This window comes from Giraffa tippelskirchi, chromosome 8, assembly GCF_054371585.1.
Source record: "Giraffa tippelskirchi isolate mGirTip1 chromosome 8, T2T-mGirTip1v1.2.pri, whole genome shotgun sequence".
Classification (NCBI taxonomy): domain Eukaryota; kingdom Metazoa; phylum Chordata; class Mammalia; order Artiodactyla; family Giraffidae; genus Giraffa; species Giraffa tippelskirchi.
The window spans coordinates 88,002,614-88,027,841 of record NC_137282.1 but is presented as its reverse complement, the minus strand read 5'-3'; the positions used below and the strand labels follow the sequence as shown (position 1 = coordinate 88,027,841).

Genomic DNA, 25,228 nt, shown 5'->3' with positions numbered 1-25,228 from the left:
CGTATGTGTAAGATCCCTTCTTCTCCAAAGAAACTAACTAGGTATGAAGATTTAAAAGTTAAATAGTTCAAGAAAAGGCATTACAAAGAAGTTTGTGATTAATTAACATAATGCTGTAGGAATTCAAAGGAGAGAGCATTTCTTTCATAGAAGTGATGAGATTTTAGTAGGTTTTTAAAGTTTGAGTAAACCTTGTGGAGGAAAGTAGAAGGTATGCCAGACCAGTACTGAGTTATACCAGGAAGGCTCATTACCTTCCAACCTCTATACTGAATTCAGAAGTCCTTGAGATGGAGGATTTCTATTCACTTGCTTTACTCATGCTTGGGTGCATCCTCAGTCGCTCAGTTGTGTCCGACTCATTGAAACCCCATGAATTGTATAGCCCACCAGGCTCCTCTGTCCATGGAATTTTCCAGGCAAGAATACTGGAATGGGTTGCCATTTCCTCCTGCAGGGGATCTTCATGACCTAGGGACCGAATCTGCAGCTTCTGCATTGGCAACCAGATTCTTTACCACTGCACTATCTGGGAAGCCCCCCTTACTCATGAAAGACTGTCAGTTTCAAGGTGATCTGTGGCTAAATAAAGTCAATATAAAGAGAATTCTTAATTTCTAGGTTCTTCTCTGTTAAAAATTCTAATCTTTACCAAAAAAATTAACTATGCTTATTTGAAATATTGTGGATATAAGAGAATCAGACAACTGGCATTAACCTTTTTTTTGGTACAGGTCTGTGGCTTCTGAACTTGAAAAGATACAGAAGTTTAATTGTATCCTTTAAGCATAATGTAATGTCCTGCATAATTTCTATCTTTCTCCATAGGGTTAGCCTATAGAGACTTTCACACTTATATAATTATGTTCTAACATTATAACTAAGAACTGTCTCTGACTTCTTTCTTTTGTAAAATCTGTATGATTTTTACTTACTATTATTTTTTTAAAAAATTCAACTTTATTGAGGTATAATTGAAAAAAGTGTAAGGTATTTAAAGAGTGCATCACAGTGACCTGACACACACACGCATGTGAAAGGATTACCCTATCTTGTTAATTAACCCAAACATCACTTCACGTATCTTCCACCTCTTTCTCTTGGAGACAAGAGAGATGAGAACAGCTGATTTCCACCCTCTCAGCAAACTTCGGTCATACAGCACAATATTATCAACTACAGTCGTCATGTTATACATTAGATCCTCAGACTTCATTCATCTTATAGCTGAAAGTTTATATATATGCTTTTACTAACTTCTCCCTCTTTCCCCACCACCCAGCCCCTGGCAACTACTACTCTGCATTCTGTTTATGAGTTTGACTTTTTAAAAAATTCTACATACACCATATAGTATTGATACTTGTCTTTCTCTTGTCTACTTACTCTAGTTAGCAAAATACCTTCAAGGTCCATCCATGTTGTTGCAAATGGAAGGATTTCCTTCTTTCTCATGGCTGAATAGTATTCTATTGTGTGTATATATGTGGGAATCATCTTTATCCATTCATCCAACAATGGACACAATAGGTTGTTTCCATATTTTAACTATTATGAATAATGCTAAAGTGAACATAGGGGTGCAGATCTCTCTTCAGTAGACTGTCTTCATTTCTCTTGGATATATATATACCCAGAAGTGGGATTGCTAGATCATATGGTAGTTCTGTCTATAATTTTTTGAGGAAACTTCCATACTGTTTTCCACAGTGGCTGTACCAATTTATATTTCTACCAAAGTACACAAGGGTTCTCTTTTCTCCACATCCTTACCAACACCCGTTATGTCTTTTATATAAAAACTTTATTTTTATTTTCTTTTTAAAAAATGTCTATGTATTTGGCTGCGTCTGGTCTTAGTTGCAGCATGTGGGATCTTCATTGCATCATGAGGATCTTTTGTTGTGGTATACTTTTCACTGTTGACTGTATTAGCTGTGGGCTAATCATATATGATCTTTATTATGTTGAAGTATGTTGCCTCTATATCCAGTTTGTTGAGTGTTTTTCTGCATCTATTGAGATTATATGGCTTCTATCCTTCATTTTTCATGTGGTGTATCATATTTTCATATGTTGAACCATCCCTGTATCCCTGGAATAAATCCTGCTTGATCATGTGTATGACCATTTTAATATATTATTGTATTCAATTTGCTAATGTTTTGTTGAGGACTTTTGCATCTGTATTCATCAGAGATATTGGCCTGTAATTTTTCTTTTCTTGTAGTGTCTTTATCTAGTTCTGGTTATCAGGGTAATCCTGGCCTCGTAAAATCAGTTTTGAAGTATTTTCTCCTCTTCTATTTTTTGGAAGTGATTGGTATTAATTCCTATTTAAATATTTAGTAGAATTCACCAATGAAACCATCTGTGTTGGGAGATGTTTGATTACTGATTCAATTTCATTACTAGCAGTTGGTCTGGATTCATTCTTGGTGGGTTGTAGGTTTCTAGGAATCCATCCATTTAAGTTGTCCAATATGTTGGCCTATAATTGTTCATAGTATATAATGATCCTTTGTATTATGTGGTATTGGTTATAATTTCTCCGCTTTCACTTTTAATTTACTTGAGTTCTCTTTTTTTCTTGATAAGTCTAGCTAAAGTTTTGTCCATTTTGTTTATCTTTGCAAAAAAAAAAAAGCCGGCTTTTTTTCATTGATCTTTTCTATTGTGTATAATAAGCTCCTTCCAGGGAGACAGAAACAACCTAGAGTAGGACAGAGAAGGAATATGGAGATATCACCTGCCAGCCTCCCTCTGGCGAGGGGGGGGGGGGGCGGAGATCATACTCTGCCCCTAGGTGTGTGCTAAATTAGAAACTTTGAAAAAATATATTTGTCTGCGCTGGGTCTTAGCTGCAGCATGCAGGATCTTTGATCTTTTTTGCAGCATGTAGGATATTTAGTTGCAGCATGTGGGATCTAGTTCCTTGACCAGGGATGGAACCCGGGCCCTCTGCATTGGGAGAATGGCATCTTAGCCACTGGGGAAGTCCCAGAAGCTTTTAAAGTAGCATATAGGCCACTTTTAGGGAAAGATTGGAAGATGAGTGTTTGCTCAGAGCTAGGAGTTTTAGGGACCTGTCCCACACTTGGAAGTCTTAAAAAATCAAAGCATTAGATTTTGGATCCAAACCCTTTACTCCTCAGGGTGAAGCTGGGAATTGTGAATTCCCCCCTATTGTGCTGAGGGTGGGGTTTATAGTGAAAGCCTGTCTCATTCTTACCCATTTCATTGTGGATGTTTTCTTATTCACTCAGTGTATAGCAGTCACTGGGGTAGTTCCTGCATTTCTGACAGTGAGAATTGCTCTGTACTTAGCGTAGATTCAGTGTGTTTGCGGGAGGAGGTGAGTTCAGGAACTTCCTCTGTTACCAGCTTAGACTGGACTCCTACTTCTTTTTCTTGTTAAACCTTTTGTTCTGTGCATTCCTACCCCACTCATCTAAATTTCTTTTATCCACCTTATTTTTCCATAATCCTATTCGAATAATAAAGTAGCTCTGCAATAGCGGACACATTTCTTTTCACTCTAGATGTTTTAAGTTATTTAAAAATACCCTGCACAGATTGTTCATATTCCTCTCACCCCTACTTTGTTCCCTTTCATTCCCGTATCACTTCATCTCTTAAAGCAATGTTGTTTAGTCACTAAGTCATGTTCAACTCTTTTGGGACTCCATGGACTGTAGCCCGCTAGGCTCCTCTGTCCATGGGATTTCCCAGGCAAGAATACTGGAGTGGGTTGCCATTTCCTTCAGGGGATCTTCCCTACCCAGGGATTGAACCTCAGTCTCCTGCATTGCAGGCAGATTCTTAGCTACCTGGAAGCCCTTAAAGAAATGTTACGGAGATTTTAATTCTTTTATTTCCTCCCTGTCACCAAACTTCCATCCAAATACAGACATACATACTGTCTTTTCCTTCCCCCTTCTTACATTCTAACTAGTTTCTTCATCTATATAAGGGATAGACTTGATAAATTCTGAAGTCCCAACTCTATTATGAATCCAAGAGATCTTCCTCCCAATAGAAAAATAATATTTTAATATGAAGGCTAGGTTTTCTGTATAGGGGGAGAGCTCCTTAACTAAGCAACTTAGTGTTATTGGAGAATAATGGTGTCCTAAACCAGATTTCTAACAAGAAAAACGAACAGTCTTTGGATCATTGTAAACCAAAATCTTCAGAAACCTTGCTAAAAGAAGTTAATGAAAAGAGTGTATCAGTGGCATTGAAGAAAACCTCTGAAATCCTTCAGGATATTGACAATCTTCTATCAAACTCTAAATGGTGAAAAATGGAATTAGTGCAATATATTATTAAACCCTGAGGATATTATTTCAAGTGATTGGTAGAATATTACTAGAAAGCCAAGAAATTATATATATATATATGACTTGTGTACAATGATTTATGAGAAATGATATCTAACTTTGGAGGTGTTTTACCTAGCTTGTAAATTTTAAAATATATATTTGTATATTATTAATAAAGAACCATTTTTAAAATTTGAACAATTTCTTATCTCAGATTTGAGAAGCAAATTTTATAAAATTGTAGAGTTGTTGCTGTTTTGTCTTGTGGAGCATTCACTATTAATCAAGTTTTTTTTATTTTAATATGCAGAATTGTGTGCATTGGTCATTTGCTATTTAGTCTCTCTACTCCAAGTATTTTTCAGCAGATGTATGAAGAGAGAATCAGCTCTTTCAAAAAAAAAAAACCTTAATGTGGGCAATATTGCTGCAAGCTAAGAATGGAGCACTTCAGCTAAGACTAAATTTTCTCAACTTGTCTCATTTTACCAAATATTTTCATTTGTTTTGAACATCTCAAAAGATTTATGCTACAAAACACATGAAACCAAGAGAAATAAGCTCACCAAAGGTAGTTTATTGCACCTGTCTATTGGGAAAGAACAAAACCATACTTCCAAAAAGACTTCAGGATTATACCAAATATAACAAGAAATGTTCAGATTAACTTATGATTTCTTGAGAAGACCAGCCTCTTCACATAAGAGGGAAGAAGCAACAGAGGAAACAACAAAAACAGAGCGAAAAAAGCAGAGTGTAATAGGTTAGGAGACATAATGTAAGCAATTTGAGCACAATGCTGTCTTCAGTTTCTCTCACACTGGGCTCCCTGCCACCTTCAAGTATCAGCACAAATATCCCTCAGAGGGGCTTCCCCAGTTACTATTACATCACCATATTTATTCTTTGTGGTCTATATCTTCCACTAGAATGAGGAAGAATTGAGCCCCATAAAGTTATTTTATAGTCTTACTAACAAGCATAGTGTCTGGCATGTTGCGAACACAGTATGTGTAAATGAATAGCACCTTTGGGCAGTAGACTGACCACAAAAATAACTAAATTCTGTTTTGGTCGCAGGAAACCATCTATATCTTCCCTAAATAACTCCAGAAAGCCTCGACTATAGTAAGACAAGTACCCATGCTGCCATAAGGGTAATGCCAAATTGTTATTGCATTCAGACAGAAAAAACTGTCCTTAACAAGACTAAAAGCACTGTGGTTAATGTATTCAGCGGTAAATATGTTTAATAAGCTTTTAAGCGGTGCAGGTAAAATATGTATAATTTCCTCCCTCAGTTGAGTCATTCCCATTAGCTCAGAACCAAGAGTGTCAAGCAATGAAAACTTCTATAGCAAAAACGAAGCCACACCTTAAGGTTCTGTGCGAGACCTAGAAGTTTGCTTGAGATGGAAGGTTCCAATTTTCTACCGTCTCCTTCAACTATATATTAGTATTGATACAATCCCACTGGGGCCCCTGCATTACATCCAACACTTGTTTTCAGAAAGTAGGTAAGAAGGAGAAATTTTCCTCTTTGAGTCCCCTTCTTTGGGGCCAGTATTTCCTAGGGTCAAATGTCAAGCTAGATGTCTCCATGGTGCTTGAAGAGCACCCACCACTCCCAAGGCAGGGAGTCGGGCTGGGAACTGGGCATAGTTACTAAACACCTGCACCTTGTCAGCCCAGTTATTCAAGGTCAAACTACTCTTTATGTTGTCTCTTTTTCGACTCGGGGGAATTAGTCGTCACGATTAAGCCTTCTAGCCTTGTCACTGCCGACCCCAAGGAGCGGCCCCCCAAGTCCACTGCACAAACGCAGAGTAACTATCAAGAACTCCCCAAGGGGGCGGTGGAGCGCCACAAAAGAGCTTCAGGCCTGCAAAGTCGCGCGGTCTCGCGGAGTGAAAAACTCCTACGCCAGCCGTAAAGGATCCCTTGCAGGAAGTCGGAAACATCTCAACACATCCGGGACGGCCGGTGTCTCCGAGCTCAAGCGTCTAAGGCCAAGCTTCCCACATTTGGTGAGGCTAACTATGTGTCCCCGCTTCCCGCCGCAGCTTGGGTGCGCTGTGGACAGCTCCGACTAAGCCGAAAACGAATCCTCAGGTTCAAGATGGAAACCAGCAAGGCACTTTTCACTTCCCACCCCGCTGTCCCAAATGTCTCCTTTTGGGGAGCACGGCTTTCGGGGTAACACGAGATACCACCCTCTCGGCTAACGAACACTCAAGTAGCGTTCCGGTCGGCGGGGAATGCAACCAGTATCCCGGCGTCCTCTCGGCTTCCGTAAGGGCGTAGGGGGGCGTGGGGAGGTGATGAAGCCGCTCTGGCCTGCGGCCGGCATCTCTATGGTACCGACTGGAGGGTGGCGAGGGTATTGAAGGGGCGGGGCCGCCGTTCGCGTCCCAGGCTTGCTTCAGCAGGCGGAGCAGATGGTGGTTGCCTTTGGTCCTCAGCGAGGAACAGACTGCATGGACGCCGCGAAACTGCGTCCTGAGGTGGGAGGCCGGAAGCGGGGACCACTTGAACCTGAAAGTCTAGAAGATCCAGGTTCCCGGTGGGGAAGGCGTGCCGGGGCTGCAGGCGCATGGGACCCGGGAGCAGGTGGAGTGTGGTCGACCGGCAGTGGCCCGGAGCCTTCGGCTTTGTCGCGCCTTCTAGGTCCCATAGGCGTCCAGCCCTCACCTAAGCTTCGCGCCCTTTGCATTTCCTTGGGTCTGGGCAGGGTGCCGGCGCTCTTGCTGACTTGCCCAATGCCATCCTTACCGGGCTCGAGGGCCCTTAATACGCCCCCGGCTCAAGTGCTTAGTCGCTCAGTCGTGTCCGGCTCTGTGCGACCCCATGGACTGTAGCCTGCCAGGCTCCTCTGTCCATGGGATTCTCCAGGCAGGAATACTGGAGTGGGTTGCCGTGTCCTTAAGAGCATCTTTCTGACCCAGAGACTGAACTTGTGTCTCGTGTCTCCTGCTTTAGCAGGCGAGTTCTTTACCACTAGCGCCACCTGGGAAGCCCTGAAGGCCCCATAGTTGATGGTATTACTCTGTAATGGAGATGGTGTGTGGTAAAGTTTGGCTGTTGCAGAAAGTATCTCCTGCAAGTCATAGAAATTTATGATCTGGGTAACTGGTTGTTATGGCAGATATCATTACAAATAATATCTTTAGTTCACAGGCTGAGGATTGCTAACTTGCTTTCCCCTTGTATTAGTATAATGAGATATTAAACACCTTGAGCACATTAGCTTCATGCATGACAAGTTTAAAAGAAAATTACAATTCTCGTAATGAACTTGCCCAGCAAAAGTGAATATGTAAAATAAACATAGAGCTATTTTACAGTTTAAGAAGTTCTAGAACCTGTTCTATTTATGGAGGAGGAGCAGGAAGTGGGGAAACAGGAAGAAGGAAAATGAAAAATGGGACACTTGGGTGTTCTCAGTTCAGTCGCTTAGTCGTGTCAGACTCGGCGAACCCTTGGACCGCATCACTCTTTGCGACCCCATGGACTGGGTGTTCTAATCAGAGATAATAAGAGGAAGTACACCTATTAAATTTCTCATACCCAGAATCTGTTCTATACAACTGCACCAATAGTTGCAGTGGAATAGATGTTCCAGTTGTGTGTTTCTGGGTCCAAAATTATACCTTTCTTGAAAAGAGAACCTACTGTTTTAGCTATCCATGCTGCAAAACAAATTACCCCAAAGCTTAGACACTTAAAAGAGTCAACAGTTACTACCTCACTGTATCTTTGGGTCAGGACTTTTGGAAGAGGCTTAGCTGGGTGGTTCTGCTCAGGGTCTCAAAGTTGTAGTTCTAGATGTTGGCAGGGCTTCAGGCATCTGAAGGCTTGACTGGGGCTGAAGAATCTGCTTCGGAGTTTACTCAAGTGTGCTTTTTGTTCCTCTCTCATCAAGCAGGCTGTTTACACCTTCCATTTAAAATGCAATTTGTGCCACCCTATTATGTGTATCTGTTCCTATTCATAAACTAATATAGAGTTATTTTGTAAACAATTTTTTCTTTTTCAGATCACTTTAAATTTGGATTATCCTTTAAATAAGTGATCTTTTCCTGTTTCATTTTGCTCATGACACTTCATTAGCTACCTGATCATTTTTGTATCTGAACTCATCAAGTAAAATATACGGTGAGTAACATTTAAATATATTTATTGATGGTTGAAAATTGTTTAGTGAGTAAAAAAAGATGGATGTAATGAAATGGCTTTACAGAGACATCATGTAATTTGCAGTTAGGCGGATGGTGACCTTTTATTTCTATGTGCTTTCTGGGATGAGATTTGACAGTGCATCTGTAATTAAATGCATATAGAAGCAAAGTTTGAGTGGCAGAAGAGCTGTTCTGTTAGGCCTCTGTGTATACTGTGCCCAGCCTACGTTCTCCTCGCACTCATCCACCTGACTGGCCGCCTTTCTCCTCGGGGCCAATTTACAGTCCACAGCTTGCTGAAGGAGGGGGATATTGTTTGATGCTGTGGCACCTCTCTAGCTTGGTAATTAATTCAAGCCTTGCACGTCCCAGTTTCCATCCAGCTAAGTGGATAATTCCTTCTTTGGTTCAAGGAATATTTTATAAACTTTAAAACTATATATATTGAGCCTTTAAACACATTGACTTCTTTATCCATTCAGGTGTCAAATGCTTACTTTGCAAAGTAGAAACAAATGATTCCTGACTTATGGAGCTATAAATCTTAAGGTATATAGAAAGGATTCATGACCTTGGAGGTCTCTTTTGCATTTTGGTTGTATCTCTTAGTTGAAAATACCTTGAAATCATTATTTCCTAATCCTGGAAGAATCTGTAGACTATAACTCAATATTTGTGCTTTAGAGAACAATTTTCATTTTTGCAAATGACTAAGAATTTGAGGGGGTTTCCCTGGTGACTCAGTGGTAAAGAATCTGCTTGCCAATGCAGGAGACAAGAGTTCAATCCCTGGATTGGGAAGATCCCCTGGAGAAGGAAATGGCAACCTACTCCAGTATTCTTGCCCGGGAAATCCCATGGATGGAGGAGCCTGGTGGGCTGCAGTCCATGGGGTCGCTAAGAGTCGGACACGACTGAGCGACTTCTCTTTCACTTTTCACTTTCATGCATTGGGGAAGGAAATGGCAACCCACTCCAGTGTTCTTGCCTGGAGAATCCCAGGGACGGGGGAGCCTGATGGGCTGTCGTCTATGGGGTCGCGCAGAGTCAGACACGACTGCAGCGACTTAGCAGCAGCAGCAGCAGCAAGGGAACTCAGGAAGGAGAAGAATACTTGCAACCTCATAGCCATCAGATTGCAGCCACTCCCTAGAGTGAGCTCAGGAGACCTCAGTATGTGAAAAACACAGGAGACCGGCCCCAGGATTGCTGTGATGCATATGAATGATTTCAGTGAGCCCAGACTCTTGCATCTTCTCATACATAGAAAAGCACTAAATTCCTTAAGTTGGAATATCTGGTTTCTCTAATTAACAGTAATCTTTTGATGTTCAGACTACCTACCCTTTGTTACAAAACTTCTATATAACCTGGCTCCTCCCCTCTCCTCCTCAAGCCTAGCTGTTCTCTCAGGATTACTTGAGATGCGCATCTCCTGGGCTTGAAGTCCTAAAAATTCCCACCAAATAAAGGGTAACTCTCAACTTTTAGACTGTGACTGTTTCTTAAGTCAACACATGCTTGCCTCATCACAATGACTAGAAAGGCCAGAACAGTATTATAATAGCTGTACTGTTTCTGACTTTAAAGGTAATGTTTCTTGGTTTTCATTCATTTTGGTTTCTTATAATCTAGCAATTCTTAATGTTGAATGAACGTAAGAATTACCTGGTATTCACACTTGCTAAAAATGGAGATTTCCAGGAAAATTGCTGCATTTTACTAAATGCCATTTAAGCATTTACTAGGCAATACCTGGTGGATAATAGATACAGTGTATGATGAGTTTTCATTAATTCATTCAACAAATAGTTATTGAGCATCCACAACCAGAGCATACTTTTCAGATGTAATGGTTTTGCTGGGATTCAGAAAGCTATAGTGGATCAGACTGGCAGCAGACCACTAAACAGTGACCATGACCCTTTTTTTGGGTGCAACTTTGGCTTTTGAAAGTGCTTTGGAGCTTCTTTTCTGTCCAGCCATTTAGCTGGTCGTCACTGGTTTTCATAAAAAATCCACTTTTCCTTGCAGGTCACACTCCAATTGAGAAATGGTTTGTTGTTGTTGCGTAGAATAAGAGAAGACAACACTTCAAAATGATGATTTTTTTTTTCAGTTGGCTCATGAGGCCACCAACTTATCGGGCTTTTTTACCTTTTCAATTTGCTTCAAATGCCAAACAACCATAGAATGGTTGACGTTGAGCTCTTCAGCAACTTCTCCTGTAATTGGAAGAGAATCCGTTTTGATGGTTGCTCTCAGTTGGTCATTGTCAACTTCTGATGACCGGCCACTATGCTCCTTGGCTTCAAGACCCTAGTCTCATTTGCAAAACTTCTTGAACTACACTGTACGTTCGTTAGCAGTTCCTGGGCCAAATGTGTTGTTGATGTTGCTTGTTGTCTCTGCTGCTTTATGACCCATTTGGAACTTAATTTTAAAAATCACTCAAATTTGCATTTTGTCTAATGTCATTTCCATAGTCTAAAATAAATATAAAATAAACAGCAAGTAATAAGTCATTGGTGAAAAACAAAGCGAGAAATGTACATTAAAATGATATATAACATAACCACATTTAAGAGTGTATTCCAACATCAAACAGCAAAGTTCAACAATGCAAAAAACTACAATTACTTTTGCACCAGCCTAATGCCACTGCTGCTTAATTTTGTTTGTGTTTTCTAGATAGATATTTTCTCAGCTGTTTATTTTCTATATTGCTGAGACTTTTTGTTTGAAATGTTTCCTTATGAACAGTAACTTCATAGATGTTTCTTTCTTTTCCAAGCTGTCTCTTTATAGAGAAGTTTAATACATTCGCCTCTATTATAGTATTTGTGTTTGACGTGTTTGTTTCCCTTTTTTTTTTTTTTTGGTGTGTGAGTATGGGAGTAAAATATTCTTCTTCATAGTTTACTTTTCTACTTTGCTATATTGAGCAAGTTTTCTATATTTTTCTCTTCTTCCTATAAAAATGTAGAAGACCTGCTCCTTGATTATTTTTTCCCAAAAAATTATATATAAAACTGTTATAATTTCTAAGGCAAAAATCTTAAAATTTATAATTGTCACATAGATGCTATAATTTAGTAATGTTTAGAGTCCCTGTTGTCATAGTCCTGTTCTCTCAGAGCTCTGTAATTATTGTCCCACAATGTTCGATGTTGGTGTTAATTACATTGTTTCTTTTGCAGATAACTGTTGTTGCTGTTTTGGGTCTTAAGGATTTTATCTTTATTTATTTTTTAAATTTATTATTTTTATTTATTTGGCTGCTCTGGATCTTAGTTGCAGCATGTGGGATCTAGTTCCCTGACCAGGGGTCATACCCAGGCCCCCTACATTGGAGCATGGGATATTAGCCACTGGACCACCAGGGAAGTCCCTCTCTTTTATTTTTTAATTTGTTTTTTCTTTCAATGTCCAACTCTTTGTCCTTTTTTTCTCCCTCAAGCTTTTAGAAAAGTCTTTGAATGTATTTTTATTAATTGTGTTTTTTGAAGCATTCATTTTACTATGTGTTGCTTGTATTGACCTTTTATTTGGGCAGTCAGGGTTTTTATTTCCATAATCTCTTTCTTGTTTTCAGATTGCTCCTTACATGAAAGGCTGCTATTGTTACTGAAAATAAAGTGTATTTTCCTAACTTTTTAATGTCTTTATTGGAGTATAATTGACATATGATAAGTTGCATATATTTAAAATGTGTGGTTTGATACATTTTGGTGTGGGTATGAAACTATGAACCATGAAACTGTTACTACAATCAAGGTAATGAAATAATGAATCTGTCTCTCCAGTTTTCTTATGTTCCTTTTTAATCCTTCCTGCCCCTCCTTTCTTGCATTTTCTAGAATTTTATATAAGTGGGATCACACTAGGTACTCTTTTAAAAAACATTTTAGATAAAAAATTCAAACATAAAAGTAGAGTATAATGAACTAAAGTATATTCATTACCTAAATTTAACAATTATAACATTTTCCCATACTTTATTTGCTTCTTAAAGATACTTTGTTTTATAACAGTTTTAGGTTTACAGAAAAATTGAGCAGAGTAGAAAGTATTCCCATATATCCATTCTTCCTCTACACATTTCTCCCTACTATTAACTTTTTCCAAGAGTGTGGCATGTTTGTTTGGCTTCCCCAGTGGCTCAGCGGTAAAGCATCTACCTGCAATGCAGGAGATGCAGGAGATCTTCCTGGGTCAGTCCAGGAAGGTTACAGTCCACTGGGTTGCAAAGAATTGGACAAAACTGGTCATGCACATACATTACATTACATACACATATTTGATACAATTAATGAACATGTATTGATACGTTATTATTGACTAATGTCCACAGTTTACTTTAGGGTTCATTCTTTGTACAGTTCTATAAGTTTTTGTGTTAAGTCGCTTCAGTCATGTCCAACTTTGTGACACCATGGACTATAGTATGCCAGGCTCCTCAGCACAAGGGATTCTCTAGGCAAGAATACAGGAATAGGTTGCCATGCCCTCCTCCAAGGGATCTTCCTGACCCAAGGATGGAACCTGCATCTCTTTAGGGCTCCTGCATTGGCAGGTGGGTTCTTTACCACTAGCGCCACCTAGGAAGCACCCTATGGGCTTTTACTGTAGGCTCTTTTTTTAATTTCTTTTTTTTTTCCCCATATTTTGTTTATCCAGTTGGGTTTTTCCAGTTTGAAGCTAAGGTAAAAAAAAAAAGCTGCCATGAGCATTGATGTGCAAGTCTTTGTGTGGATGTTTGCTCTCATTTCTCTTAGGTAAACACCTAGGAATGGAATGACTCAGTCATATGGTAGGAGTATGTTTAACTTTCTCAGAAACTGGAAAGTGGTTGTATCATTTTACATTTCCACCAATAATGTGTGAGAGTTCTGGTTGCTCCACATTTTGCCAGCATTGGAAATGGTCAGCCTTAAATTTTAGCCGTTCTGATAGTTGTTTGGAATCTCATTGTGGTTTTACTTTCCATTTCCCTAATACTTAATGATGTTGAGCATATTTCATGTGCTTATTGACCATATGTATATCATCTTTGTACAGTGCCTTTTCAAATCTTTCATCCATCTTTGTATCAGCCTGTTTTTCTGTTATCATGTTTTGAGAATTCTTTATTCTGTATACAAATCCTTTATCAAATATGAGATATGCAAATATTTTCTCCCAATCTGTGTCTTGTGTTTTAATTCTCTTAGCATTGTCTTTCAAAGAACAGAAGTTCTTAAGTTTCAATTCAGTTCATTTGCTCAGTCGTGTCTGACTCTTTGCGACCCCGTGAACCACAGTCTGCCAGGCTTCCCTATCCATCACCAACTGCCAGAGTCTACCCAGACCCCTGTCCATTGAGTCAGTGATGCCATCCAACAATCTCATCCTCTGTCGTCCCCTTCTCCTCCTGCCCTCAATCTTTCCCAGCATCAGGGTCTTTGCAAATGAGTCAGCTCTTCACATCATGTGGCCAAAGTATTGGAGTTTCAGCTTCAACATCAGTCCTTCCAGTGAACACCCAGGACTGATCTCCTTTAGGATGGACTGGTTGGATCTCCTTGCAGTCCAAGGGACTCTCAAGAATCTTCTCCAACACCACAGTTCAAAAGCATCATTTCTTCGGCACTCAGCTTTCTTCACAGTCCAACTCTCACAACCGTACATGACTACTGGAAAAACCATAGCCTTGACTAGACGGACCTTTGTTGGCAAAGTAATGTCTCTGCTTTTTAATATGCTGCCTAGGTTGGTCATAACTTTCCTTCCAAGGAGTAAGCATCTTTTAATTTCATGGCTGGAATCACCATCTGCAGTGATTTTGGAGCCCCCAAAAATAAAGTCTGCCACTGTTTCCACTGTTAAACCCCATCTATTTGCCATGAAGTGATGGGGCCAGGTGCCATCATCTTAGTTTTCTGAATGTTGAACTTTAAGCCAATTTTTTCACTCTCTTCTTTCACTTTCATCAAGAGGCTCTTTAGTTCTTCCTCACTTTCTGCCATAAGCGTGGTGCCATCTGCATATCTGAGGTTATTGATATTTCTCCCGGCAATCTTGATTCCAGCTTGTGCTTCATCCAGCCCAGCATTTCTCATGATGTACTCTGCATCTAAGTTAAATAATCAGAGTGACAATATACAGCCTTGATGTACTCCTTTTCCTATTTGGAACCAGTTTATTGTTCCATGTCCATTTCTAACTGTTGCTTCCTGACCTGCATACAGGTTTCTCAAGAGGCAGGTCAGGTGGTCTGGTATTCCCATCTCTTTCAGAATTTTCCACAGTTTATTGTGATCCACAAGTTTAATGAAGCTCAATTTATTAACTTTTATAAACAATGGAGCTTAGATACTGCTACCAAGAACTCATTGTATAACCCAAGGCCAAAGATATCCTCCTGTGTTTTCTTCCAGAAGTTTTATAGATTTGTTTTACTTTTAGGTCTGTGATCCATTTTGAGTTAATTTTTGTATAGGGAGGAAGATATGGATTGAGGTTCATTATTTTTGCATATGGATATCCAGTTGTTCTAGCACCATTTGTTGAAAGGAGTATCTTTTCTCCCTTGACTTTCCTTTGCATATTTGTCAGAAATCAGTTGACCATGTGTGTGGATCTGTTTGTGAACCCACTCTCTATTCTGTTGCATTGATATATTTGTCCATCTTCATAATGGCACCACATTCTTGGTTAGATAGCTTTATAGTAAGACTTAAAGCTTTATAGTAAGACTTAAAGTCAGATGGTACAAGTCCTTCAACTTAGACCTTTTTAAAGGTGTCTTCCTATTCTAGGTGTTTTGCATTTCTCTATAAATTATTAGAATGTATACAGTGATCTGTGTATAGTTTTTATTACAAAATGGAGGTTGAATCATTCTCAATAAATCATTTAGTTAGTCTTTAATGTTCATAACTAAGACACAACAATACAAAGCACACAGTATCACACAGTATTAATAACTTTAACTGGATAAGTGATCTCAATATTGTATGCCAGGTGAGCACTCAGAATTATGATTGCCTTTTTATGTCAGTTAAGGTCCTTTGGTTAGAAGTAATAGTAAGGAAAAGGGGAGTTATTGAGAAAATCCTGAAGTAGCTCATAGAAGTGAAAGGTGAGTTGCAGGAACCAGGGCAGCTCTGAGAACCTTAGAGATTGGTCCTGAGGACTTGATGTCCTTATGATTCTTTTTTCCTAGGCTCTTCCATGTAGTGGAGTCCATTCTCTATAAGAAGTAAAGGAACTTTCTCCATCAGCTCCACTTGGAAAAATTCTGATAAGGAGTCCGATTGGCCCAGCCAGGGTTACCTTCATCAGCAGAGTAATGACTACTAATCACTACTATAAAATTATTACTAATTAGTCATTGCTATTTAATCACTACTACTAGTAAGGGAGACAGGGAATTCTAATTGGTCAGCTCCAGAGTCTGGGTATTATGATGAGCACTTTTCCCAAAGGAAGGTGATGCTGTTATCAGAAAAAGTATGGAAAGCAGTTGCTGGGGTGGATGCCCACTACTCTGTAGTACACATTGCTGAAAGAAAGATTTGATGACTTCAAAGTAATAGATTAGTCAGCAGGAATTTCCCTTGATACATGCTACCATCTAAACAGTTGTTCCTAGAAGGCTAATCTGTTCTCTTTGGGCCACGTGGCTTATTATATGTATACTTAAGAAATACTATTTCTTTCAATATTTGAAAGTTTCTAAGACAGTATATCATAAAATGTTCTCACTGCACACACTCAAAGGTAATAACCATGTGAAGTAATGGATATGCTAACTGTATTATGATCATTTCACGATATATATGTATATTAAATCATCACATTCTGCAGCTTAAACTTACACAGTGCTGTGTATCAGTTATATCTCAATAAAGCTGGGGGGGAATGAAACTACAGATAACATTTAGAGAAAAAAGGACTTTCCTGGTGGTACAGTGGTTAAGAATCCACCTGCCAGTGCAGGGGACTCGTTTGATCCCTGGTCCAGGAAGATTCTACATGCTGCAGAGCAGCTAAGCCCAGGTGCCACAACTGCTGAAGCCCGTGTGCCTATAGCCTGAGTTCCACAACAAGAGTAGCCACTGCAATGAGAAACCCCTGCACCACAACTAGAGTACCCCCCTCTCACCACAGCTAGAGAAAAGCCTGAGCAGCACTGAAGACCCAGCATAGCCAAAAATAAGCAAACAGTTAAAGAACAGAAATACCAATTTTTACAATTTGATTTTATACTTCCAGAATTATTGCTGGTATTTTTTTTAATTTATATATCATATGGCATCCCATAGTCCTCATTAATATTTTTCTCTCCTTTCTATTTTAGGATGACTGAGAATGTAAACAAGAACAAGCTGTTTGTTTTGTGATGGCTTTTAGCATGTACTGACATACTGTTTGCAATGGCATCAGAGACCGAGAAGACTCAGGCTTTACTCCAGTTGTGCAGCACTGAATCTCTTCTTTCCAGCCTCGGTCTGGGCTTATTCTGCACAGTAGCTGACAGACTTCTTCAGTTTCCCATAATTCAACAAAATGCCTGGCTTCGTGCGCTTTCAGATAATTCAGTACACTGCATGATTGGCATGTGGTCATGGGCAATAGTCATTGGAATCAGGAAGAAGACTGACTTTGGAGAAATCGTTTTAGCTGGATTTTTAGCCTCTGTTATTGATATAGACCACTTTTTGCTATCTGGATCCATGTCTTTAAAGGTAAGAAGCCTATATGTTTAATTTTTCTGGTCTTTGATTTCTTTGATGCCATGATATTGATATTTATAGCATCAGTTTAGTTAGAGCTAGAGAAGATTAGCCTTATTTTCAAACAAGAAAGCCCATTCATCCAACTTTTTTGAGCACCAAACACTTTCCTGAGGGTTCAGATATGTTACTGATCACATTGTATCACATCACAAAGTGCCCTGGATGTGGCCAGAGCAAAGGTTCACTAATTGTAACTGAGGGGTTCCATTCTGGCTTTATAGGAGATATTTTTAGCCAAGTCTTTTTTTTTAATTGAAGTATAATTAATTTAGAATGTTGTGTTAATTTCTTCTGTACAACAAAGTGGTTCAGTTAAACATATGTATACATTCTTTTTTAAAAAAATATTCTTTTCCATTATGGTTTATTGCAGAATACTGAATAGAGTTCCTTGTGCTATACAGTAGGACATTGTTGGTTATCCATTAGCCAAGTCTTGAAGGAAAGATGAGATTCTATGCTGTGCTGTGCTCAGTTGCTTCAGTTGTGTCCGACTCTTTGCGACCTATGGACTGTACTCCGCCAGGCTCCTCTGTCCATGGGATTCTCCAGGCAAGAATACTGGAGTAGGTTGCCGTGCTCTCCTCCAGGGGATCTTCCCAACCCGGGAATCGAACTCCGCATCTTCTGCATTGCAGGCAATTTCTTTACCTGCTGAGCCACCCGGAAAGCCCATTAGCACACTAAGACTCCCTAAACCTTGTTCCCCTTACCTCATGGTATCAGAATGTGGAGAAGCAAAGCTACAGATTTGTCTAACTACCTTCGAAAGGCATGTATCTGGTGTTATCAACTGCACACAGGCCTCCTGAATGCATGGTTTCTCCAGCCCTGCAGAGCCTCTCAAACTGCTTCTGTGAGTGACATATGCAGTAAACAAGGGCACCAGTATAAAGACAAATGCTAATTGAATAATATCAGAACAGCATTTCACATACTCCTGACAAGCACAGGATATGAAGTAAGTGAAGAACTGAACCAGGAAAAATCATGTCCTAGAGCAGGACTGGTAGGAATTTACCTATTTTTGCATGCGAGCTAAGTCACTTCAGTCATATCCGACTCTGTGTGACCTTATGGACTGTAGCCCACCAGGCTCCTCTGTCCATGGGGTTCTCCAGACAAGAATACTGGAGTGGGTTGCCATGCCCTCCTCCAGGGGATCTTCCCCACCCAGGGATGGAACCTGGGTCTCTTAAGTCTCTTGTATTGCAGGTGGGTTCTTTACCACTGGTGCAACCTGGGAAGCCCTGTTTTTACTTCTATGATTTTATGATATATCCTTCTTTTATTATTTACCTATGAATAAAGGTTCTGCATGAATATTTTAGAAATCAGGCAAGCAACGGAAATATCTTGTTTCCTCCTTGTGTGTGTGTGTGTGTGTTAGTCACTCGGTCGTGTCCAACTATTTGCGACCCCATGGACTGTAGCCTGCCAGGCTCCTCTGTCCATGGGATTTTCCAGGCAAGAATACTGGAGTGGGTTGCCATTTCCTTCTCCAGGGGATCTTCCCAACCCAGGGATTGAACCTGGGTCTCCCACCTTGCAGGCAGACTCTTTACCGTCTGAACCACCAGGGAAGTTTCTTCCTTAGAAACTATTAATATAAATAGTCTTCACAAATGAAAGTGTGAACAGTTAATATCTGTCCACACATCCAGAGCATAACTACTAATCATCTCAACAGGAGGCTGTTGCTCTCCTCCAAGCAGTGACTACCATAGGTGCCCCCATCCCATCCTGTTATTGGGGAGCATGTTATGCTGTGGATATAGAACTTAAAACCCTGGTTTGATTCCTGGGTCAGGAAGATCCCCTGGAGAAGAGATAGGCTACTCACTCCAGTAGCTCTCTGATAGCTCAGATGGTAAAGAATCCACCTGCAATGCAGGAGACCTGGGTTCAATCCCTGGGTTGGGAAGATTCCCCTGGAGGAGGGCATGGCAACCCACTCCCAATATTCTTGCCTGGAGAATCCCCATGGACAGAGGATCCTGGCAGGCTACCGTCCATGGGGTCGCAGAGTCGGATATGACTGAGCTGCTAAGCACAGCACAGCATAGAACTTAAAAACAAAGATGGAGACTAAAACGGCATAATGCAGAAATGTTTTGACAAAATAGAAATAGGCAACTAAAAGTATGGAGAAGGGAGAGGGAATAAGAATGTAGAATAAATAAACTCTTTGATTGATGTTTAGCAAGTTGTTAAGTCACTAAGTCATGTCTGACTCTGCGACACCATGATCTGCAGCACGTCAGGCCTCCCTGTCCTTCATCATCTCCAAGAGTTTCCCATGGATCATTCAGGAATTAAGCCTGAAAAACTTCCATTTGTTTAGATATTGGTTACATTTTTACAATGGTTTAGAAATTCTATTGGTTTATTTAACTCAACTTTCAAATCATGTTTAAAATAATACACTCTTTCTAATGCTTTTGTAAATAAATTTGAAAGTATTTAAGGCTAATATAAAATAGTTACAACAAAAATACTCCCCTTTTATGCATTTATTAATTGAAGAATGGAGTCGGGGAGAGGCAAGATAGGGGAAAGGGATTAAGAGGTACAAACTACTAAGTATAAAATAATTAAAATACAAAGATGTAACGTACTGAGCAGGAAATATAACCAATATTTTATAACAATGTTAAATGGAATATAACCAATAAAAATATAGTATGGCTATGTTGTATACCTGAAATTAATATAACATTGTAAATAGACTATACGTCACAGTTTTTTATGTTTAATTGAAGAGTATTTTATTCAATTGTGAGACTTTTTCATTGCTCTTAGAGGCCCCAAACAATTCTTTAAAACTCCAAATTTATTCTAACCATACATTTAGGATATAAATTGTACTGTGTATTTTCTGAGCACATAGTAGGAAACTTTAAAAAGTTAGTCATATGTTCTTGAGATCTTGATTTCCTTTTTAGTGCAAAGTGTATTTGGAGGTGACATAGAAAATGTTCCCTTTGCATTTCCAGTAGCCTGCAGGAAAACACATACTTACGATGTTAGGCAGTATCTATAAAGTGCTGTTTGCCAAGAAGGAGATGACACTAGCTACCGCTTTCTCCCTGCAGGCTGCTCTGAGCCTTCCACGACGCCCTTTCCTTCACTGTTCTACTGTGATACCCACTGTGGTTCTGACCCTGAAGTTTACAATGCACTTTTTCAAGCTCAAAGACTCATGGTGCTTTCTTCCCTGGATGTTATTTATATCCTGGACCTCCCACCACGTCCGAGATGGAATTCGCCATGGCTTGTGGATATGCCCATTTGGAAAAACTTCTCCTTTGCCGTTTTGGCTTTACGTAATAATCACGTCATCTCTACCTCACATCTGTTCATTCGTTATGTATTTCACAGGGACCAGACAAGTGATGTCTTCAAAACATGGAATTCATATTGATGTGTGAGATAACCACATGGCAGTCTTTGACAACCAACATTAAAGTGAATTTAAAACACATATTAGGTACTTATATTAATTATTATAATTCCTAAATCCTCTTGCTCAGGAGGCATGTACATTTCTTAAAAAATTATCTGTATTTGTTGTATTTCTTTCTTCTATAACACTGTAGTGCAATATCAGAGTTTCATTCACTCTGTGGTATATTTCATTATTTCTTTTCTTTGTCTGGCTTTAGTAATATTATTAGATTAACATCCAATTAAGTTTTCTGGAAATATACCTTTAAGGTAATTCATTTTCTGATGAAAAACAGCTCAACTTTTAGGGTGATTAATTTGTGGAACGTTAGCATTTTATTTGGATCCAAGTTTTCCTGAAATATGGAAACAATGAAATTGACAAAGTAAGTGAGATTATGAATAAGAGGTATAATGAATGCTAACATTTCTTTATTTCATATATTTTGATCCTGACTCATTTGCCAAGTGCTTTAGTGAGTTGTGATTACTGGCAGAAACTGCTTTAGTGCACTTATAATATTCTTAAAAGACAATAGCATTAGACCTAGGTTATTGTTTCAGAAATAACTTTGGGAAATTATTATAATGTGTTGGCTGCCGTAACATTCTACCGAAGTATTATTTTTCAGTATCTTTGCCCTCAAATCTCATGTGTTGGAGTTTTAACTATTTTGAAAAACATAACTAAATTTAACAAAATATTTGTTTAAAGTTAACATTAACAAAATATTGATACTTGACTCATCACCATAGAATTCACAAAAAAGGACCTAACCAATAATGTCATTTCAAATGTGAGCTGAATGGGCCATTAAAATTGCTTAAGTTGCTATCACTTTGTTTATATGCTATTCTAAAATACTATACCAGCTAAATCATTTTTTAAAAATTTGCCTGATACTGAGAGACAATGTTTGTTTTTTTTTCCAAAAAAAGTAATATTAAGAGATTGGCTTTTTCCTCTGTTCTTTAAGTTGATCTTCTATTAAAAATGATTAACCTTCGTTGGAGAAGGAAAATTGAGTTGCTGTAAGTTTTACATTTGCAGTTTCATGTTACTTTGATATAATAGTCAGTGCCCCCAAAGCACCTGTTTTTGTTTTCGTACCATTTGTACCAGCTGCTGTCTTCAGATTTTCTTACACGTTTGAGTTTGTAATGCTGGTGATTTTGTGCCTTAGTCTCTGAGAAGTGATGAAGCGATGCCTTATCCAAAGCAGATTTTTCTTATTAAGTTAAACAGAGTTCTGTAAATTGTTATAAAGGGTCACGCTCTTTAGTTTTTCTTCTTCTTGTTAACTAATTGGTTGCAATCTGTTATATTTTATAAAATAATTCATCCTTACAATCCGTCCTTGTCTTTCCAGAGCAATTACTGTGTCAATTTGGTTGGTTTAATAGTATGCATTATATAGTGGGGGTAAATTGATTAAGGTAGAGATTTTTAAAAAGCATATGATTTTAGAAATCCATGAAAATAAAGTTATCTTGTGTAATTTTTCTGACTGAATTACAAAACTCTCCCTTTTTTCCCTTCCCTGTATTAAACAAATTAATATCATAAAAATATAGGGCCTTAAATAAGAATGTCACATGGGCATTTTGGTGGTTGTCCTAACTTTGTTAGAGTGGGTACTCACTTTGATCATGTCTGCTTGCTTAAACAGTAACTTCAGATTTTAAGTGTGGGTTTATCTTTGTTCCTACCTCTACCATCAGAAACGTTTATTGTCCTCTCAGTGGCCTCTGAAAGCAGTGGCTGTAACCGTTAGAGATACAGTGACCAAGTCCCCATGCCACCATTTGTTCCTTGTCTTAGTGGAAGAGCTTGTGTCAATACAACTTATGTTGTATCTTCCTTGTACGTGTGTGTTTTCTCTATTCTCTAGACATTCTCCTTTCTTGTAATGTTTCTCTCTTGGCTGTATCACTGATCTGACTTCCCAGCCTACTGTTTCCTTGAGCCACCTCCGTTATGCTGGCTACTCAGAAGAACTGCTACCAATAAACTGTTTTCTGCTCAGCCCAAGCCTGCTTTCTTTCAGCAGTAGACTAAGAGCCCCTGTAGTGTGTGGGTTAAAACTCCCATTTATCCCCCCTTCCCTTCTTTAACTTAGACCTCTCTTCTCCCAGGCAGCCTCTTCTCCCAATCAGGCACATACTTCTTGGCTCCTTTCTCTTTTGGCTGGTGGAACAATTATTTAGTTTTTTCCCATTTTCCCAACTGAAGGAGAGAGGAAATAGGGGCTGTTGTGGTACATGCTCACTACTGTCACAGCTAAACTTTTTATCCATCACAATTCTCTGTCTGCTTCATTTGATATCTCACTATATTATTTGTTCCAAATTCTCCTCAGTCACTCAAACTACCTTCTTAAGACTCAAGCTTCACCTTCTTTGATGGTATGAGCAACTGGATCACTTTTTTCCTTTTATTTTAACCTTGATTTTATCCTCAGTCTTCAGATGACCCAGAAAGCTAGACTTCAGTATCCCCTCTTCTTCTGTGCCACTGACTCGCATCACCACATCACATCAGCCATCCGCCAGGACAATAGGCCTCTGTGCCTCTTTTTTAGGTGACACTGCGCATCTCTGAGATCTCCAACTTTGTTTCCTTTTTCTAGACCAGTTGTTCTCTAACATACAACAGGATCACCTATGATGCTTATTAAAACAGGGACTGCTTGAGAACCACCCCAGAATTTGCATTTCCAGAAAGTTCCCAGCAGCTCTTGCTACTGTTCAGAAACAATCCTTTAAGAGCCACTACTCCAGACCCATCCTGTTTCTTTAACTTCATTTGCCTCCCCTCCTTTCTCTTCAGTGATATCTTTAATTTTTTCTTAAATTTCCTTTATCAGCAGGTCCACTAGCCTGCTGCTGAAAGTGAAGTGAAAGTCACTCAGTCATGTCCAACTCTTTGTGACCCCATGGACTGTACAGCCCATGAATTCTCCAGGCCAGAATACTTTGGAGCAGGTAGCTGCTGGGTACATTTAATTCTGTCCTGGCTCCTACTTGTGCAATTCTGTAAGTTACTATTTCAACACCCTAATACTCCAGACTTCCTTGTGTACTATCCAGTTAGTCAACCTAGAATAATCCTTAGTCTGCTTTCCCCAGTTCTTTCTCCTTAAGATCACATGTCTTTAAAGTAGTTATGGAACCACGCTGACTTGGCCTACTACAGTTCATGCCAGCTAAATTCAACTGGGTACTTAGTACTTTGCTCACTGCCAAACAATTTTTTCCCAAAATATTGTACTGGACAAGCCAAGGCTCAGAATATCTATCCATGTTAGATGCAACCACAAGCCAGGCTCAAAGCATTCCACTGACCTGAGAAACTCTTGTTAATAATCAATCTCCACAGTTACTTTGCACTTTGCATAAATCCAAGGTATTGCCACATGTCTCCCTTGGCATTTTTTTACTTCCCAGGAATCATGATAATAACCAAAGGGTTTCTGAAGCATTTTACCCTTTTGACTGACCTTGCAAGGAGTTATTTAGCTTACATACCCAGCAGCACCAATTAATGCTGCTTCAAGGTCTGGGCAGCATTCAAATGCCATTAGCCCCAAGGCTAAACAGGAGGGGAATGTCAGATAGGGCTCTAACACTCCAATCTTCTTCAGACATCTGTGTGAGCTCACCAAGAAAGCATCCATCTGAATTCACACATCCTTACTCATTCAGTATTCATTTGACTTAATTTAAGCACTGTCCAGTTTCTCTGATCAGTAGTATTGATACCATGCTCATGAAGAGGAAGTCAGAGGAAATTGCCAAAATATCTAGGTGATGATAAAGTATAAAGTGTGGTGTAAAGGTTATATAACAGACCATACACAGGGGTGAAATAAAGCATTCATAAGAAATCCTATCAGGACCACAATGCATGCTGCAGAGGCCCTGCTCTTGGAAAGCCATATGCAAATACCATAGTTCCCTCTTCCTGGACCTCCATGGCTGTTTGCCCAGTCGATGACAATAGTCTCTCAGTGTTAGGCCTGTTCCATGGCCAGCAAAGACTATGTTGTTTCTCTAGATTCTAAACTGATTGGCACAGGGCTGCTGTTGGTCAATCTGGCCTCACAAAGTGTTGCACAACCCCCAGGCCAATCTTTCTGGGAAGGGCTCAGCCACATTTCTTTTTTTTAATGTATTTTAATTAATTAATTCAGCTATGCCATGTCTTTTTTTTTTTAAGTTGTGGCATGCAAACTCTTAGTTGTAGCATGTGGACTCTAGTTCCCTGACCAGGGATTGAACCCAGGCCCCTTCCATTGGGAGCTCGGAGTCTTAACCACTTACTGGATCCCCAGGTGAGTCATGGCTCTGCCATTTCTAGCATGTGAAACAGAGCAAACCACTCCGCAAACCGTATGTTCCTATCTTGACAGATCAACCCAAGTGAGACAGGATTAAATAACCCCCAGAGATCTCTGAAAGGGTAATAATATTACAGAAGAGTGAGAAGAAAGTA

The 25,228-nt window shown here is 39.4% G+C and overlaps 2 protein-coding genes across 8 annotated transcripts in view; both read left to right on the top strand.

The window, feature by feature from the left end:
* C8H5orf34 (chromosome 8 C5orf34 homolog) overlaps positions 1–4,523 on the top strand; it is a 32,765-nt gene extending 28,242 nt beyond the window's left edge. For all 5 annotated transcript variants that reach the window (XM_081517659.1, XM_081517657.1, XM_081517660.1 and 2 more), the window contains 2 exons: positions 735–775; positions 4,110–4,523. In XM_081517659.1, coding sequence (XP_081373785.1) covers positions 735–775; positions 4,110–4,303 — 235 coding nt within the window. In that variant the 3' untranslated portion in view covers positions 4,304–4,523. The remainder of the gene's footprint in view (positions 1–734; positions 776–4,109) is intronic.
* Positions 4,524–6,274: 1,751 nt separating this feature from the next.
* Positions 6,275–22,232, top strand: TMEM267 (transmembrane protein 267). Of its 3 annotated transcripts, none has more exons than XM_081517653.1 (4): positions 6,275–6,617; positions 8,362–8,480; positions 16,848–17,235; positions 20,382–22,232. In XM_081517653.1, the coding sequence occupies exons 3-4, from the start codon at positions 16,924–16,926 to the stop codon at positions 20,715–20,717; spliced, it is 648 nt and encodes a 215-aa protein (XP_081373779.1). In that variant the 5' UTR covers positions 6,275–6,617; positions 8,362–8,480; positions 16,848–16,923; the 3' UTR covers positions 20,718–22,232. The 3 variants fall into 3 exon arrangements, with proteins under 3 accessions (XP_081373779.1, XP_081373780.1, XP_081373778.1); XM_081517652.1 differs by lacking the exon at positions 6,275–6,617 and adding an exon at positions 6,734–6,829; XM_081517654.1 differs by lacking the exon at positions 8,362–8,480 and having other exon boundaries at positions 6,275–6,352.
* Positions 22,233–25,228: the final 2,996 nt, after the last annotated feature.